The 19,675-nt window shown below is 41.1% G+C and overlaps 1 protein-coding gene across 2 annotated transcripts; it reads left to right on the forward strand.

The window, feature by feature from the left end:
- The first annotated feature begins 887 nt into the window (after positions 1 to 887).
- On the forward strand, positions 888 to 18,464 carry LOC106086712 (aminopeptidase N). 2 transcript variants are annotated; one of them, XM_013251487.2, is made up of 5 exons: positions 888 to 1,467; positions 15,636 to 15,791; positions 15,858 to 16,332; positions 16,402 to 16,640; positions 16,732 to 18,463. In XM_013251487.2, exons 1-5 carry the CDS (start codon positions 923 to 925, stop codon positions 18,188 to 18,190), a joined length of 2,874 nt encoding a protein of 957 aa, XP_013106941.2. In that variant the 5' UTR covers positions 888 to 922; the 3' UTR covers positions 18,191 to 18,463. The 2 variants fall into 2 exon arrangements, with proteins under 2 accessions (XP_013106941.2, XP_013106942.2); XM_013251488.2 differs by lacking the exon at positions 888 to 1,467 and adding an exon at positions 11,994 to 12,577 and having other exon boundaries at positions 16,732 to 18,464.
- Positions 18,465 to 19,675: the final 1,211 nt, after the last annotated feature.

Below are 19,675 nucleotides of genomic sequence, written 5' to 3' on the forward strand. Positions count from 1 at the left end.
CGTGTAAAACGATTCTATTAAATGGTGTTGCGGCAAGCCGTTTGGATTTGGTAATAATTTGGAAGTCCCTTATCATTGTGCTTTACTCAGGCAGAAATCAATGCTATGAGGTATTTATCCTCGCTGTTGCTTAATGGAATGGTCATTGGCAAAATTTGTATTTGCCATGTAATGCAAAACAAAACCTTAATTCGAATGTAAAGCGTTTTAAACTGATTACTGTTCGTACGAAATGTTGTCGTTTGCCGGTTGTTGAAAACATCGATGCTCTTTGAGCCTTTTCGCTTTCGAAACCGCTCACATGGCCCACTGTACATTGAATTGCATTGACATCTATGTATAACCAAGTATGACTAAATCTAAATATGACTAAGCTTTTCGCCTATCCCCCGTGATGTTTAACCCCCATATCAAAGACCATCAAATATGCCCACGATCCCTTGTGAAATTAGAAACGACAGCAATAATTTATGATAAGAATTTTGAGTTACAGTATAGTGCTAGATTGCCATTTAAGTATCGAGCATATCTCGCCCGTTAGGCATTTAGTCTTGGCTATCGTGGCGTCTACATACCCATATAGTATGACATGTCATAACTCGCAGAATAAGCGGGGTGTACGAAGAAGTTTTAGTACACCTTCAGTGCTAATAAACCAACAAAAATTAAAGCCATTAACTGATTATGACTTATCGCAGAAACATACGAAATACATACGCAGCTATTGAATGTAACTGGCCAATAGCTGAAATTCTTATTTATGATCTTCGAAATCGACTAAATAATCCCACCTTATCGCAATCGATAGGGCGGAATTGAAATGTGAATGGTTTTACGAATACGAGCACACTTATAAAACATATTGCCTGGTGATAGTTCCATTTAGAGGCATGTTGTAGTTCTGTCGAACGGTACATACAACATGCAACGTTTCGTGGTCGGTGTTTTATATCTAACTGCTGCCGTTATCCTGGCAGCAGGACCAGCCCAGGCGGCCTCGCGCGCTCTAACGCCCCCATTGTATCGTGATGACAATGGGTGGTTTCAGGAAAATCCTAATGCTCGTGTTAGTCCTCGGGCCGACCCGGACTATCGCCTACCCAATACCACAATTCCTACTCATTACGACATTGACTTGACCACTATGGTGCACGAAGGGGATCGAAAATTTACGGGCATAGTGAAAATTCATGTAACCTTTGAAGAGGCCACCACCAGCATAGTGTTGCATGCTCGTCAACTGATCATAACCGAGGCCTCCATTCAATTGGATACCACTGATACCCCAGAGGATCTTGAACAATCGTATGAGGATGAACGTGAGTTTCTGACATTGGCACGCACAACAAACACACCCTTCGCTAAGGGCAGCCAGGGGGTTCTGACTGTGCATTATAACGGTGAGCTGCGTTTGGATAATGGCGGCTTCTATTTGTCCACCTACAACGATACCAATGGCAATGTAAGGTAAGTTGCAGTAAGTTTTATGTTTGACAAGCTATTTAGGGTAGACAAATTTGGCAGCAAAAGAGTATAATAATAAGCTTTGAATTGTATAATGCACAAGGAGGTAACAATTAGGGTTTTGCATTACCTGGCTTTTTATAATGCCACGAAAACGGGAATGAAAATGGGGGCTCCCGGGAATTTTTGTCCATTTATAAAGGGTGATTTTTTTGGGGTTAGGATTTTCATGCATTAGTATTTGACAGATCACGTGGGATTTCAGACATGGTGTCAAAGAGAAAGATGCTCAGTATGCTTTGACATTTCATCATGAATAGACTTACTAACGAGCAACGCTTGCAAATCATTGAATTTTATTACCAAAATCAGTGTTCGGTTCGAAATGTGTTCAAATTTTGACAAATTTTGTTCAGCGATGAGGCTCATTTCTGGTTGAATGGCTACGTAAATAAGCAAAATTGCCGCATTTGGAGTGAAGAGCAACCAGAAGCCGTTCAAGAACTGCCCATGCATCCCGAAAAATGCACTGTTTGGTGTGGTTTGTACGCTGGTGGAATCATTGGACCGTATTTTATCAAAGATGCTGTTGGACGCAACGTTACGGTGAATGAACACATTTCGAACCGAACACTGATTTTGGTAATAAAATTCAATGATTTGCAAGCGTTGCTCGTTAGTAAGTCTATTCATGATGAAATGTCAAAGCATACTGAGCATCTTTCTCTTTGACACCATGTCTGAAATCCCACGTGATCTGTCAAATACTAATGCATGAAAATCCTAACCTCAAAAAAATCACCCTTTATAAAAACTAAATGGAAGTAGAAAATATTCTTGTTTACTTATAAATGAACAATTGTGGTCTCAAATAGCATATCAACTCAAAATACCCTCAAAATTTTGAAAAATTTTTTTGTTTGGACGATTTTTAGAGTTTGCTTTTCAAATCACTATTACTGCAGTTATGCTATGCTATATATTTATTTATTATGCTATATATATATATATATATATATATATATATCATCCGATAATATCTTTTAAGGCTGTAGAAGCCACCAATTTTGTCCGATCTTTATAAAATTTAGCACGAGGTGTTTTATTTGACTTTCCAATATGTGTGCAAAAATTTTTAAAAATCGGTTCAGATTTAGATATAGCTCCCACATATATCAATCATCCGATGTGGAGTTTTAAGGGTAGAGCAACCAAATCTTTGGTTCGATCTTTACAAAATTTAGCCCGATGAGTTTCTTTGACATTCCAATGCGTGTATAAAATATCTTAAAAACGCTTCAAACTTAGATATAGCTCCCAGATACATCTTCCATTCGATAAAGGACCGATCTAAGCCAAATTGCAGGAATATTTCTAGCTGCCTAACACAACTCACTGTTCCGAATTTCGGCGAAATCGGGCAATAAATACGCCTTTTATAGCCCCAAAACCTTAAATCGAGAGATCGCTCTATATGGCAGCTATATCCAAAACTGGACCGATCTGACCCAAATTGAAGAAGGTCAGAAGAAGGCCAAATTTCGGCGAAATCGGACCATAAATGCGCCTTTTATGGGTGCAAGACCTTAAATCGAGAGATCGGTCTATATGGCAGCTATATCCAAAACTGGACCGATCTGAGCCAAATTGAAGAAGGATGTCGGAGGGTCTAACGCAACTCACTGTGCCAAATTTCGGCGAAATCGAATAATAAATGCGCCTTTTATGGATCCAAAACCTTAAATAGGGAGATCAGTCTATATGGCAGCTATATCTAAATCTGAACTGAGCTGAACTAAATTGAAGAAGAATATTGATGGGCCTAATACAACTCACTGTCCCAACATCCCAACATGGCGACATCGGACCATAAATTCGCCTTTTATGGGTCCAAGACCTTAAATCGAAAGATCGGTCTGTATGGCAGCTTTATGCAAATGTGGACCGATCTGGGCCAAGTTCAGTACAATTGGATAATAAATGTGGCTGGTATGGGTCTAAGACCCTAAATCGGCGGATCGGTCTATATGGGGGCTATATCAAGATATAGTACGATGTGGCCCATCTTAGAACTTAACGTGCTTATGGAAAAAAAATCTGTGCAAAGTTTCAGCTCAATATCTCTGTAACGTGATTTCAACAGACAGACGGATGGACATGGCGAAATCGTCTCAGATTTTTACAACGATCAAGAATATATATACTTTATATGGTCGGAGATGGATTTTTCGATGTGTTACAAACGGAATGACAAAATGAATATACCCCCATCTGTGTGTACGTGTGTTGTAATAACGCTACAGTCTTCAAAAATTGAGATTTTAAGCTAAAGTTTGGCACAAATTCTTACTTTGTCTATACACAGGCTAAGTTCTTGAACTAGCAAAATCAGTTGTTACACTAGGCCTTTCGTTATCCGATCTGCACTTAGTCGATTTCAGACCATATTCAGATATATCTGAATTATAGACCGATCTGCCGAATGAGGTTTTTAACCCCATAAAAGCTACATTTGTTACGCGACACTGGGCCTCTCATTGTCTAAACTAGACATAGTCCAGATTGGGCCAAATTGTAATAGAGCCTTAAGCCCATAAAAATTTATATTTTCCAATTTCGCTGAAATTTAAACCAGTGGGTTGAACTTGATTTCCCGTTGTTCGAATGAAATTTCGTCCAGATGGGGCCATACTTTGATATAACTTTGGAACATGGAGTTGCACTTGGCCAACCGATATCCAAACAGCTTATGGTCCATATCAGACCATTTTTGGATAAAGCTGCCATATGTCCATATCTCCCGATTTGACTTCTTGAGTAGCCGGAATTTTTGACCGATTTGGCTGAAATGTTGCATGCGATGTTCTGTTACGACTGCCAACAACTGTGGCAAGTACAGTCCGAAACGGTCCACAACCTGATATTGCTTCAATATAAACCGATCTCCCGATTTGAATTTTTGACCCCTTACAAGCCGCAATTTTTGTCCGGTCGCTCGATCTTGCTCGGTTCCTAAAAGCTTTACTTTTTGCTGGTTTGACAGAAGTTTGGTATGCTCTTCAACTAAATTTATCTTATATATAAAAATCATTTTGTGTCTGTATGTCCCGCATAGACACAAAAGCGGTTGAACCGATTTTCTTGAAATTACCACCTATGGTGCATTATGACCCCGTGGTGAAAATAGGGTACCACATTTTTTGATATCTGAATGAGGGCGGGCCTTCCCCCTAACACTATTTTTCAGAAACTCGAAATTTTGTGTGCTCTCTTATAGTTACCTAAAAACAAAAATTTGGTATCCTAATTTCGGATGGGGCACCTAGGGGGGACGCCCCATCCCCAAAACCCACTAAATATATATATAGACCAACCACAACAATATGGGACTCAAATGAAAGGTATTTAAGATTCGAAAACTTATCACGTATCCAATTGGCGGACCTAGTGTTTGGGGGACCACCCCAACCTCCAAACTCCCTCCAAATCGGACATGTTTACCGACCATGGCAATATGGGACTCAAATGAGAGTTATTTGCGAGTAGAATACGAAATTGACATCCAAATGTGTGACAATGTTTCGGGGGGTCCACCCCTTCCCCAAAATACTCTCAACACAGGACTTATTTACTGACCATGGCAAAAAAGACATTTGAGTGAGGAATACGAATCGGATATCCAAATGTGGGGTTAAGTGGTTTGGGGGCCTCCCCTCCCTAAAAACACCAACCAAAGAGGACAAATTTAAGAACATAGCAATATGTGGCTAAAATGAAAGGTCTTTGGGAGTAAAGCACGAATCTGATATCAACATTCGGGACCAACTGTCTAGGGGACGTCCGACTATAATAACAACCCACAAAGAGGTTGCATGTGCTCACAAAGCCAATTGGGTCTTCAAGACAGTGGAGCTCGATATTGATAATTTTTAGGGCCCATATCCAGAACCAGATATATTTGCTGACTTTTGCAAGGGGTTTGAAATTAAAAAACGAATTTGATGTCAAATTTCGAGGCCAATATGGGGTTCACATAAATGGTATATAAATATATATGAGAATAGAGCACGATGCTGATATATTTTAAGGGCTAGGTGTTCGGGGCACCACCCCACTGCCCAAAACACCACTAAATGGGGCATATTTACCTACAATGTCAATGTGGAGCCCAAATTAAGAATGTTGAGGAGTAGAGAACGAAATTTATCCACAATTTCCGGAAAAATTTTCTGCGGATCTACCTATGCCTTTCCCAAAATATCGCACAAACAGCAATTATTTACTGGCCATCGCAATATGGGGTTCAATTAAAGGTATTTGGGAGTAGAATACTACTATCCATGTATTTGGCGCACCCCCACTTCCCCAAAACACCCACGAAAGGGTTAAAGATTTTCCGACCATGCCAATATGTGGCTCAAATCAAAGGTTATTGAGATTGGAATACGAATTTGATAACCAATTCTGAGGCCAAGTGCTCGGGGGATGCCTCATCTTAAAAACTCGCCTTAAACCAATGGCAATATGAGGTATAAAAAATGGTATTTGGGAGAAAAGCTCGATGCTGCTATTTTTTCAGAACCAAGTGTCTGGGGGACCACCTCTCCCCAAAAACACCCCTAAAACGGACATCATAGAACATCGGGCTGAAATATTGTCTTTAAAGAATGGAATATACCTAACATCCAAACTTAAATGACATTAAATGACTGAACCGATCTGTGCCATATTGCAGAAAGATGTCGAAGGGCATAACACAACTCAGTGTTCCAAATTTTGCCCGATGTCGCGGGCATTAAATGCGCCTTTTATGGACCCAAAACCGACATCGGGCATTAAATGCGCCTTTTATGGACCCAAAACCGACATCGGGCATTAAATGCGACTTTTATGGACCCAAAACCTTAAATTAAGAGATCGTTCTATATGCAGCTATATCCAACTCTGAACCGATCTGGATATCGATGGATATCGACGGTCCTAACCCAACTCCCTGTCCCAAATTTTGGCGAAGTCGGACAATAAATACTCCATTTATGGGCTCAAGATCTTAAATCGAGAGATCGATCTTTATGGCAGCTATATCCAAAACTGGACCGACCTGGTCCAAATTGAAGACGAACGTCGAAGGGCCCAACAAAACTCACTGTCCCAAATTTCTTCAATATCAGATAATAAATGCGCCTTTTATGGAGCCAAAACCTTAAATCAAGAGATCGTTCTATATGGCAGCTATATCCAAATATGGACCGATCTGAGCCAAATTGAAGAAGGATATGGAAAGACCTAACACAACTCACTATGCCAAATTTCAGCAAAATCGGATAATAGTTGTGGCATTTATTGGCCTAAGACCCTAAATCGGTGGATCGGACTATATGGGGGTTATATCAAGATATAGTCCGATATAGCCAATCTTCGAACTTAACTTTCTTATGGACAAAAAAAGAATCTGCGCAAAGTTTCAGCTCAATATTTTTTTTTTTCTGAAGACTGTAGCGTAATTTCAACAGACAGACACGGACGGGCATGTCTAGATCGTCTTAGGTTTTTACGCTGATCAAGACCGATCTGAGCCAAGTTGAAGAAGGATATCGAAAGACCTAACACAACTCACTGTGCTAAATTTCAGCAAAATCGGAAAATAAATGTGGCTTTTATGGACCTAAGACCGTAAATCGGAGGATCGATCTATATGGCAGCTATATCTAAATCTAGACCTATCTGGCCCAAATTGGCGAAAGATGTCGAAGGGCCTAACACAACTCACTGTCCCTAATTTCAGCAAAATCAGATAATAAATGTGACATTTATTGACCTAAGACCTAAATCGGTGGATCGGTCTATATGGGGACTAAATCAAGATATAGTCCGATATAGCCCATCTTCGAACTTTACCTGCTTATGGACAAAAAAAAAGAATCTGTGCCAAGTTTCAGCTCAATTTCTCTATTTCTGAAGACTGTAGCGTGATTTCAACAGACAGACGGATGGACATGTCTAGATCGTCTAAGATTTTTACGCTGATCAAGAATATATATACATTATAGGGTTGGAAATGGATATTTCGATGTGTTGCAAACGGAATGACAAAACGAATATACCCCATCCTTCGGTGGTGGGTATAAAAATGATATAGCCTATGTTTCCTTCCAGGCAAACGTATACAATCTTTGAAAATTTTAAGAAAATCGGTTCAGCCAAGTATCATATAGACATAATGTGTCTAATGGCGTTTTTGAAGGGTGGCGTGACCCCCTTTACGTCGATCTGATTTTGTATGCCAGGTTCGAAACCTACTGCCGAATACCTTTTATTTGAGCCCTATACTAAAATGAACGACCAATATGTCTGTTTGGAGGAGTTTTGGGGTTGGAGCGGCCCGATGGATACTTAGACTCAAATTATTCGTATTCTACTCTCCAATACCTTTCATTTGATACCTGTATTGTCCCGATCGGTCCACTTTTGATTTTGGGTTGTGTTTTTGGTTCGTCCCCCTTCTGATACCGAAAAATTATATAGCCTATGTTTCCTTTTAAACCAATCTTCACAATATGCGAAAATTTCGAGATAATCGGTTCTGCCGTTTTTCAGTCTATACGGAACAAACAAACCGAGTCCCATATATCCGTTGTTGTTGTAATAACAGTGTGTTATTCACTAAGGCGCCAGCCCTTGCCGATGAGGAAGTCCATCTGGTCAATCCGGTACGTACAACCGGCTGCCATGGGATTGCCCATATATCCGTGATTGGCCAATGTGCCCATTTTGGGTGTTTTTGTGGGGGTTGCGGATGACCCCCTATACTTCGACATGAATTTGTATGCCAGATTCGTTATCTACTCCCACATACTTTTAATTTGATACTCATATTGTCCTTATCGATCCACTTTTGATTTTGGTTGGTATATTTGGGGTAGCGGTAGAGGGTCCGCTATAAAGCCAATTCCGTTATAAAGCCTATTCCTACTTCCTGCCCATATTCGTAATCTACTCCCGAATACCTTTCATTTGAGTCCCATATTGTCAAGATTGTCAAATGTTTTGGGGCTGGAGCGGCCCCCCAGGTACTTGGACCCAACTTTTATTATTCGTACTCTACTCTTGAATATCTTTCATTTGAATCCCATATTGTACCCATCGGTCCACTTTTATTTGTGGGTAGTACTCTTTAGTAAAGGGGAGGGTCGGCCCCACTCCCAAAATCAAAAATTTATTGGCCTATTTTTCCTTCCAGACCAACCTACAAAATCTGTTAAAAAATTCAGGGTAATCGGTTCAGCCGTTTTTGAGTCTATACGGAACAAACCGACAAACATATAAACAAACAAACTTGACACAGTTTTTATACCCTCTACCATAGGAATGGGGGAGGTTATAAAAATTTAATTTATTAGTGTAGGTCGGTTGGGATTGTAAATGCGCCAAATCGGTCCATATTTTGATGTAGCTGCCAATACCCAACCAATCTTGGGTCTTGACTTCTTGAGCCTCTAGAGGCCGCAATTCTCATACGATTTGACTGAAATTTTGCACGTAGTGTTTTGGTATCCCTTTCAACAATTGTACCAAGAATGATTCAAATCGGTTCATAATCTGGTATAGCTGTCATACAAACCAATCTTGGCTATTGACTTCTTGAGCCTGTAGAGGGCGCAATTCTCATCCGATTTGGCTGAAATTTTGCATGATGTGCTCTGTTATGACCACCAATAACTGTATGGCGCAAATCAGTGTATAACCAGATATAGCTGACATAAAACCAATCTGGGATCTTGACTTCTTGAGCCTGTAGAGGGCGCAATTCTAATCCGATTTGGTTGAAATTTTGTGCAACAGCTTCTGTCATGACAACATACGTGTGCAATATGGTCTGAATCGATCAATAGCTTGATGCAGCTCCCATATAAACCTATCTCCCGATTTGGCTTCTTGAGCCCCTGCAAGGCGCAATTCTTATCTGAATGAACTGAAATATTACACAATGTTCGGCATTCGCTTATGGTCCGAATTGGACTATAACTTCATATAGCTCCAATAGCATAACAGTTCTTATTCAATATATTTTTATACCCACCACCGAAGGATGGGGGTATATTCATTTTATCATTCCGTTTGCTACACATCGAAATATCCATTTCCGACCCTATAAAGTATATATATTCTTGATCAGCGAAAAAATCTTAGACGATCTAGCAATGTCCGTCCGTCTGTCTGTTGAAATCACGCTACAGTCTTTAAAAATAGAGATATTGAGCTGAAATTTTGCACAGATTCTTTTTTTTTGTCCATAAGCAGGTTAAGTTCGAAGATGGGCTATATCGGACTATATCTTGATGTAGCCCCCATATGGACCGATCGGCCGATTTAGGGTCTTAGTCCTATAGAAGCCACATTTATTATCCGATTTTGTTGAAATTTTGGACAGTGAGTTGTGTTAGGCCCTTCGACATCCTGCTTCAGTTTGGCTCAGATCGGTTCTGATTTGGATATAGCTGCCACATAGACCGATTTCTTGATTTAAGGTTTTGGGCCCATAAAATGCTCATTTATTGTCCGATTTTGCTGAAATTTGGGACAGTGGGTTATGTTAAGCCCCTTGACATAATTCTGCAACATCGCACAGATCGGTCCAGATTTGGATATAGCTGCCATATAGACCTATCCTCCGATTTAGGGTCTTAGGCCTACAAAAGCTACATTTATTATCCGATTTTGATGAAATTCGGGACAGTGAATTGTGTTAGGCCCATCGACATCCTTCGTCAATTTTGCTCAGATCGGTCCAGATTTGGATATAGCTGCCATATGGACCGATCCTCCGATTGAGGGTCTTAAGCCCATAAAAGCCACATTTATTATCAAATTTTGCAGAAATTTGGGACAATGAGTTGTGTTAGGCCCTTCGACATCCTGCTTCAGTTTGGCCCAGATCGGTTCTGATTTGGATATAGCTGCCACATAGACCGATTTCTTGATTTAAGGTTTTGGGCCCATAAAATGCTCATTTATTGTCCGATTTTGATGAAATTCAGGACAGTGAATTGTGTTAGGCCCATCGACATCCTTCGTCACTTTTGCTCAGATCGGTCCAGATTTGGATATAGATGCCATATGGACCGATCCTCCGATTGAGGGTCTTAGGCCCATAAAAGCCACATTTATTATCAAATTTTGCTGAAATTTGGGACAGTGAGTTGTGTTAGGCCCTTCGACATCCTGCTTCAGTTTGGTCCAGATCGGTTCTGATTTGGATATAGCTGCCATATAGACCGATTTCTTGATTTAAGGTTTTGGGCCCATAAAATGCTTATTTGTTGTCCAATTTGGGACAGTGAGTTAAGTTAAACCCCTTGATATACTTCTGCAATATCGCACAGATCGGTCCAGATTTGGATATAGCTGCCATATAGACCGATATCTAGGTTTTAGGTTTTGGGGCCATAAAAGACACATTAATTGTTCGATGTCGCTGAAATTTGAGACAGTGAGTTTAGTTAGGCTCTTCGACGTCCTTCTTCAATTTTACCCAAATCGGACATGGCTATTCGTCAAGATGATCAGGAATATATGTACATTTTAGGGGGTCTTTGACGAATATTTCGAGGTGTTACAAATGGAATAACTAAATTAGTATACCCCCTTCCTATGGTGGGGGGTGTAAAAACATTTAGGTCTATGCGCCTGTGCGGCTGCACAATCTTGAGTTTTTGATATATGCACTGCATTCAACTGAAAGGTTTTGGCAAGTTGTGTATGCCAACAATGAGGAGTATTTTTGAAGTCAAGATATTTCCATGAGACCAAGAAGTTTAGATTATAGATATAAATAAATTTTTATTCTCTGTAGATGGCGCAGAGCAGCGTGCTTGGGTGGAATAGTTTCAGATTTAACCTAAGTATGTCTACGCTTTTCGCTTAGCCCCCGCGATGTTTGAACCTGTTCAAGTGCTGGTGACTTATCTTGGACTTTCTGTCTATCCATATTGAAGACCATGAAGTATGCACACGATTCCTTGTGAAAATCGTTGAAATTGGAAACGACAGCAATAATTCATTCATGTTAAGCATGATAAGATTTTTGAGTTAAAGTATAGTGCTAGATTGCCATTTAACTATTGAGCATACCTCGATACATAAGCATTCACTCAGTCGTGACTATCTTGGCCATATAGTACAAAATGTCTTAACTGCCGGAAAAGACGGGGAGTAAAAAATTGCCCCTGAACCTTCCATTAACAAATGGGCGCAACGACGAGCAGTAAAAGGAAAATTTAGTACACCTTCATGCTTGATAATAAACCAAAAAAAAAAAAATTAAAGCCATCAAATGATTATGGCTTATCATAAAAATAAGAAACATACGTAGCTTTCGACTAAAACTGGCCAAATAGCTGAAACTGTTATTTATGATCATTGAAATCAGCAAAATATTTCCTAATCGCAATCGATAGGGCGTAATTGAAATGTGATTGACATTGCAAATAAGAGCACATTTATAAAAGGCCCTGCCTAGCGCTGGTTCCATTTAATCGCATGTTGTACTTCTGTCGAACGGTACATACAACATGCAACGTTTCGTAGTCGGTGTTCTATATCTAACTGCTGCCGTTATCCTGGCAGCAGGACCAGCCCAGGCGGCCTCGCGCGCTCTAACGCCCCCATTGTATCGTGATGACAATGGGTGGTTTCAGGAAAATCCTAATGCCCGTGTTAGTCCTCGGGCCGACCCTGACTATCGCTTACCCAATACCACAAAGCCCACTCATTACGACATTGACTTGAGCACTATGGTGCACGAAGGAACTCGAGCATTTGTGGGCACAGTGAAAATTCATGTGACCTTTGAAGAGGCCACCACCAGCATAGTGCTGCATGCTCGTCAATTGATCATAACGGCGGCCACCATTCAATTCGGTACCACTGCACCCGAGGATCTTGAACCAACGTATGAGGAAGAACGTGAGTTCCTTACACTAACACGCAAAACGAACACACCCTTCCCTAAGGATAGCCAATGGGTTGTGACATTGGATTACAACGGTCAATTGCGTTTGGATAATGGCGGTTTCTATTTGTCCACCTACAACGATGCCAATGGCAATGTAAGGTAAGTTGTAATACAGTTTTGGTTTGACCAGCAGTTCAGGGTAAAAAAAAATATGGCATCAAAAAGTTATAGGTGAGGATATTTGGAATAGTTGAATAGAATAGTTTTGGATGTCTTTTGTGAATATTTTTGAATATGTTTAAAAATCCATAACTAAATTTCCATCCTTTACAAGGTCCTTCTCAAATCTTTAAAACTGTTAACAAAAAAACGCATACAGCTTTCTGCTTATGGCCTGAATCCATTCTAATAGCTGAAATTGTATGCCAGAGAAGGTCACAATAGAGGACACCTGTACTCCCATAGCTGTTGTGAAAGTTTACATTGTGAGGAAACCTAAAAAACCCGGGTTGCGCAATATTCGGCTCAGTTTGACAATATTGCTAACAACACTAACAGGAACAAGCAACTCAATAAAGGGGTCTTTTATGGGTATTTTATTAAAGAAAGGTGGCTCTTTACAACGAAATCGCAGACGGTAAAAATATGCTCTACTCTCAAATACCTTTCATTTGAGTCCTTTTTATGTTCCCAATCGGGGGTTAGGGGGTTTTATTTTTATTTTATTAAAGAATGTGTAAGAACTCCACAACGTGATCGCAGATGGTAAAAATCAAGGCTGTGGAGTCGAGTAATTTTAACTCGACTTCAACTATGAGAAGATTGCTCGACACCGGCTCAGGCTCCGGAGTCGACTCCGAACACTTTAATTTTCCTAATTTTTTTTTTTTTTTAATTTTCGAAACAATATTTTTTTTTATTTCTTAATCCACTATGTTTTTATAACAAAAAAAAATTTTAAATATTTTATGACCATTTAGCGAAGAAAAGTGTATATCTATGATTTTGGCTTAAAACCGCACCTGCTGTTAGGTGGTCATCACCATTAATTCATTTTCTACCCACCACCGAAGGATGGGTGAATATTCATTTTGTCATTCCGTTTGCAACACATCGAAATATCCATTTCCGACCCTTTAAAATATATATATTCTTGATCAGCGTCAAAATCCAAGACGATCTAGCCATGTCCGTGTGTCTGTCCGTCTCTCCGTCCGTCTGTCCGCCCGTCGTTTGTCCGTCCATCTTTTCGTCCATCTGTCCGTCCGTCTGTCTGTCCGTCTGTTGAAATCACGCTATAGTCTTTAAAAATAGAGATATTGCGCTGAAACTTTGCACAGATTATGTTTTATTCATAAACAGGTTAAGTTCGCAAATGGGCTACGTCGCCCCAATATAGACCGATCCACCGATTTAGAGTCTTAGGCCCATAAAAGTCACATTTATTATCCGATTTTGCTGAAATTTGGGACAGTGAGTTGTGTTTGCCCAGTCGACCTCCCTCTTCCATTTGGCTCCGATCGGTCCAGATTTCGATATAGCTGCCATATAAACCGATCTCTCGATTTAGGGTTTTCGGTCCATGAATGGCCCATTTATTGTGCGTTGTTGCCGAAATTTGGGACAGTGAGTTGCGTTTGGCCCTTTGACATTCTTCTAAATATGGCACAGATTGGTCCAGATTTGGATAAAGCTGACATATACACCGATCTGTCGATTTAAGGTTTTGGGTCCATAAAAGGCCCATAGACCGATCTCTCGATTTAAGGTCTTGGGCCCATAAAAGGTGCATTTATTGTTAGATTTTGCAAAAATTTGGCACAGTGAGTTGTGTTATGCCCTTCGACATTCTTCGTCAATTTGGCTCAGATTTGAATATAGCTGCAATATAGACCGATCTCACGATTTAAGGTTTTGGGCCCATAAAAGGCGCATAGACCTATCCCTCGATTTAAAGTTTTGGTTCCAAAAAGGCACATTTATTGCCCGAAATTTGGGACAGTGAGTTGTGTAAGGCCAGTCGACCTTCTTCTTCCATTTGGCCCAGATCGGTCCCGATTTGGATATAGCTGTCATATAGACCGATCTCTCGATTTTAGGTGTTGAGCCCTTAAAAGGCGCATTTATTGTTCGATTTCGCCGAAATTTGGGACAATAAGTTGTGTTAGTCCCTTCACTATTTTTCTTCAATTTGGCTCAGATCGGTTCAGATTTGGATATAGCTGCCATATAGACCGATCTCTTGATTTAAGGTCTTAGGCCCATAAAAGGTGCATTCGCCGAAATTGGGGACAATGAGTTGTGTTAGGCTCTTCGATAACTTTCTACAATTTGGCCTAGATCGGTCCAGATTTGGATTTAGCTGCCATATAGACCGATCGCTCGATTTATGGTTTTGGACCCATAAAATGCGCATTTATTGTCCGATTTCGCCGAAATTTGGGACACTAAGTTGCATTAGGCCCTTCCACAGCTCTCTTTCATTTGACCCAGATCGGTTCAGATTTGGATATAGCTGCCATATACCCCGATCTCTCGATTTAAAGTCTATGGGGCACATTTATAATCGGATTTCGCATGGGCAAAATTTCATCACAAATCTCCACGATCTGCCTTGCGACCTTTGCATGATCTCACTAGTCGAATAGACTAAATACCTGTTATTTCTAGTTTGAATGGTATGCCTGTGTGTACTTGGTAGCACTACCCTGTAAGGAGGTAGGGAACCCCGTCAAGCTCCATAGGTGAGCAGGTTTGTTTCGGTCCATTAACACATCAATTGCCGCGGGAACATTATAAACATTGGTTATTTAAAGGCGCCCAGTCACATCGAGCATCATAGGCACTTAGTATTTAAGAGCGGAAGATGGCTGGCCTCTTTCTGAGACTCTCCGCTCTATATCGCAGGAATCCTGCGACCGTTGCAGCTACTCCGTGTACGGAGCATTTCACTATCTTTGGATGCGTTTGGTAGCTTCTCGTGTAAACGATGAATACCATATAGGTTGGGCCTCAAAGTTTCAGCCTGTGAGGTACTCATAGTTATCCAGTGCCGGGTGGATAATGATTTTGTCATCCACCCTTATGTTCAGACCATAACATGTCCCAAAAAAAAAAAATTAGGTCAAATCCAGAAAATTTCTTCCCACAATGTCTTTTTGACCAAGAGTTTTCGAAACTTTGGATAATATCACCTCTTTCTCGTTTTGCTTTCCAGACATTTGGCCACAACACAATTCGAGAGTACCGATGCACGTCACGCCTTCCCCTGTTTTGATGAACCAGCCATGCGTGCCACTTTCACCATAACCATGAGGCACAGTCCCAGTTATAAGGCAATTTCCAATATGCCTGTGAACACCATGGAATCAAGGTAAGGCAATAAAATGTGAGCCCAAAATGATACCAATTTTCATTTCCCTCCTACCTCTCTTTGCAGTCCTGGTGTGACGGTTTTCCAAACAACCCCTAATATGCCCACCTATTTGGTTGCCTTCATTGTTTCGGACTTCGAGTACACCGAAGGTGTTTTGAACAGTTTGCCCCAACGCATTTACTCTCGTCCCGGCACCGAAGGTGATCAGGAATGGGCTTTGGTGTCGGGCATGTTGATCTTGGAGCGTTTGGCCGAATACTATGGTGTTCCCTTTGCCTTGCCCAAAATCGATCAGGCCGCTATACCCGACTTTGCTGCTGGTGCCATGGAAAACTGGGGTTTGGCCACTTACCGCGAGGAATACATGCTGTACAACAAGGACCACTCAACCATTACCACCCAAACCAATATTGCCAATATTATAGCGCATGAGTATGCCCATCAATGGTTTGGCAATTATGTGGCCATTCAATGGTGGACTTACTTGTGGCTAAAGGAAGGTTTTGCCACCCTCTTCTCGTACAAGGCCACAGATGCTGTAGGTTTTTGAAGTAATTTCAGAGGGAGGAAATAGGTATTACAGCTTTTTGTTGTTGTTTTCTTGCAGGCCTACCCCGAATGGGGTATTTGGCAACAGTTCCACACGGACGACTATCAAGGAGCCTTGAACAATGATGCCGGTGTCTCACCACGTCCCATGACCCACTATGTGCAAAAGCCCCAGGAAATTTCTCGCCTCTACGACACCGTCTCCTATGCCAAGGCCGGTTCCGTGCTGAATATGTGGAATCATGCCTTGACCGATACAGTGTTCCAGCGTGGTCTTCACAACTATTTGACTGCCAAGTAGGTTGCTTTGCAACAATTTTGCTCCCCCAAAGAGGAATTTTCAATCGAATGCTATGTGTTTTTTTTTTTTTTTATTTTTCTTCTCTAGCAATTTTAGTGCCGCCGTGGAGGATAAACTCTTTACGGCCATCCAGATTGCTTCCAAAGAGGAAAACTATGAAATTCCTGCCAAAATCGAAGATATGATGGGCTCCTGGACCCATCAAGGTGGTTATCCCCTGCTTACCGTCAAACGTAACTACGACGATGGATCCTTCTCCGTCACCCAACAGGCCTTCCACAACAATGAAACCATTAACTCCGATAAATCGTGGTACATACCCTTCAACTATGCCACCCAATCGAATGCTGATTTCCGTGACACTGAAGCCACCAACTATTTGTTGAATGTCAAGAGCGTCTCTGTAGGCGCCAAGCTAGGCAAGGAGGAATGGCTTATTCTGAATAAACAGTCTACCGGCTACTACCGCATCAATTATGATGAGCAAAACTGGAAACTGATCATCAATGGCCTGATCCACCATCCCTTCAAGATTCATCCCCGCAATAGGGCCCAGCTCATGCACGATGCCTACCGCTTCAGTGCCTCCAACCGTTTGAATCACGCCATACTCTTGGAAATGCTCACCTATTTGCCCAGTGAGGTCGAATACGCTCCCTGGTCCACCGCCAATGGCATTATCAACATCTACAATCGTTACTTGGGTGGCGATAACGATTACAAAGTGTTCCAGGAGTTTGTGGCCGAAATTGTCACCCCCATCTATGAGAAGCTGGGCATTAACGATGTTCCCGGCGAGCACCACTATCAGAAATTCACCCGCAATGTTGCCATCAACATGGCCTGCTTGGCCGGCATTAACAGCTGCCTCAAGGAGACCAATGACAAGCTGAAGGATTTGGTGGAGCGCGACGTTGCCATTGAGCCCAATGTACAATCGCAGATCTACTGCAATGGCCTCAAACAGTCCAGCAATGATGTCTTTGACTTTGTCTACAACAAGCTCATGGACTCTGACGATCAGGCCCTGCGTCGCATTTTGATCAACTCCTTGGGATGTTCTCAGAACAAGCAGCAATTGGACAAATTCGTCTCCAGCTCCATCGACCACGACAATGAACTGCGCGTCCAAGAGCGCTCGACGCTGCTTAGTCCCGCCTACTCACGTGGCCTGACCGGTTGGATGGCCTGCATGGACTTCCTGGACAAACACTGGGATGCCTATGGCAATTTGAATGGAGGTTTCGGTGGCACCAATCCCTTGGATGATGCCATTCGCGGTATGTCTTCGTATGCCAACAATGAGGAGCAAGAGAATCGTCTGTTGGCCTTGGTGGCCAAAGTAAAGAATTCGGTACATGCTTCGGCTAATTTGGAGGAAGTTGTGGAAGCCAACTTTAAGACCAATCGTGACTGGCTGAAAAGCAATCGCGACCCCCTTATGTCATGGTTGATCAGTTATCGCTCAAATGGTGGGGCCACCCTTGCCATCTCAACTCTCTCCATGGTCTCGGTCATCTTGTTGGTAGTTTCGCACTTATTTTAGGCACTTAAGATAGATTAGCATGTTACATAGTATGTATAGATGTTGTTGTAAATACTAGTTTAGTATTTAATACCTACTTAACACACACACACACACACATTGAATATTTGCTGTGTTTTATTTAGGTCACATATGCAGTGAAATTCAGATGTTCTGCGTAGAATATCAGTGCAAAGTTGTATGTACTGGTAAGTTATCGATAACATGCAATTACAGATTATAAGAAACGATTAATCATGATTTGCATTATACAGTTTTAAAATAAAACACAGCAATCAAAACTGTTGCAATAAATAGAACAAGTTATCGAAAACAAACTCACTATTGGTAACTCTTAATTATTTATTGTTAATTTATTGAGGAAAACCTTGCAATGACGATAAGGACACGGGACATGGGCATAGGGCACCAGTCAACGAAGTAATACTACGTCTTAATCTGGGGGATTTTATATAATGCAAAAACTCACCTAACCGATAATGCAAACAAGTAAATTCAGGCCAAGTTCGGCCGGGCCGAATCTTATATACCCTCCACCATGGATTTGTCAACTTCTTTGGCCAATGTCTCTTTATAGACAACCAAAGGATAATGGATCAAAATTGCTATGCCATTTCAGTTATGCCAAGTTATGAACCGATATTTGATACAGCTGATGGGGACCAAAGTGGAATTCATTGTGCAAAATTTCACTCAATTCGGATAAGAATTGCGCCCTAAAGTGGCTCAAGAAATAATTTTAGGAGATATGTTTATATGGGAGCTATATCAAGCTGTGGACCAGTTCAGGTCATAACACGTAGGTTTACGGTTATATAAGAAGTCGCTATGCAAAATTTCAGCCAAAACGAATAATAATTGCGCCCTCTAGCGGGTTGCGTCTAGATCCGAAATCGGTTTATATGGTAGCTATACCAGGTTATGAACCGGTGCAGTTATTGGAAGTTAGAAAAAGACTTCGTACAAAATTGCAGCCAAATCGAATAATTATTGCGTCCTCTAGCGGTTCAAGAAGTCATGACTCGAAATTGGATTACATGGGAGCTATTTTAGGTTAAGAACCGATTTATATCATTCTTGGTGCAGTTATTGGAAGTTAGGAAAAAAGACTTTGTGCATAATTTCAGCCAAATCGGATAATAATTGCGCCCTCTAGCGGTTCAAGAAGTCAAGATCCCAAATCGGTTTATATGGTAGCTATATCAGATTGTGAACCGATATGGGCCATACTTGGTACAGTTGTTGATGGTCAAACCAAAACATTTCATGCAAAATTTCAGCCAAAACTAATAATAATAGCGCCCTCTAGATGCTCAAGAAGTCAAGATCTGAGATTGAGTTATATGGGAGCTATATCAGGTTAAGAACTGATTTATACCATTCGTGGCGCAGTTGTTAGAAATTAGAACAAAACACATGCAAAATGTCAGCCAAAATGAATAATAATAGCGCCCTCTAGATGCTCAAGAAGTCAAGTTCCGAGAT

This window comes from Stomoxys calcitrans, chromosome 2 (assembly GCF_963082655.1).
Source record: "Stomoxys calcitrans chromosome 2, idStoCalc2.1, whole genome shotgun sequence".
In the NCBI taxonomy this organism is placed as follows: domain Eukaryota; kingdom Metazoa; phylum Arthropoda; class Insecta; order Diptera; family Muscidae; genus Stomoxys; species Stomoxys calcitrans.

Excerpts from the sequence above, each read along its gene's own strand:
- LOC106086712 (XM_013251487.2), top strand. The coding sequence starts at position 923 with ATGCAACGTTTCGTGGTCGGTGTTTTATATCTAACTGCTGCCGTTATC. Across the intron at positions 16,333-16,401 it reads CGTACAAGGCCACAGATGCT|GCCTACCCCGAATGGGGTAT; the intron begins GTAGGTTTTTGA and ends GTTTTCTTGCAG. Across the intron at positions 16,641-16,731 it reads CACAACTATTTGACTGCCAA|CAATTTTAGTGCCGCCGTGG; the intron begins GTAGGTTGCTTT and ends TTTCTTCTCTAG.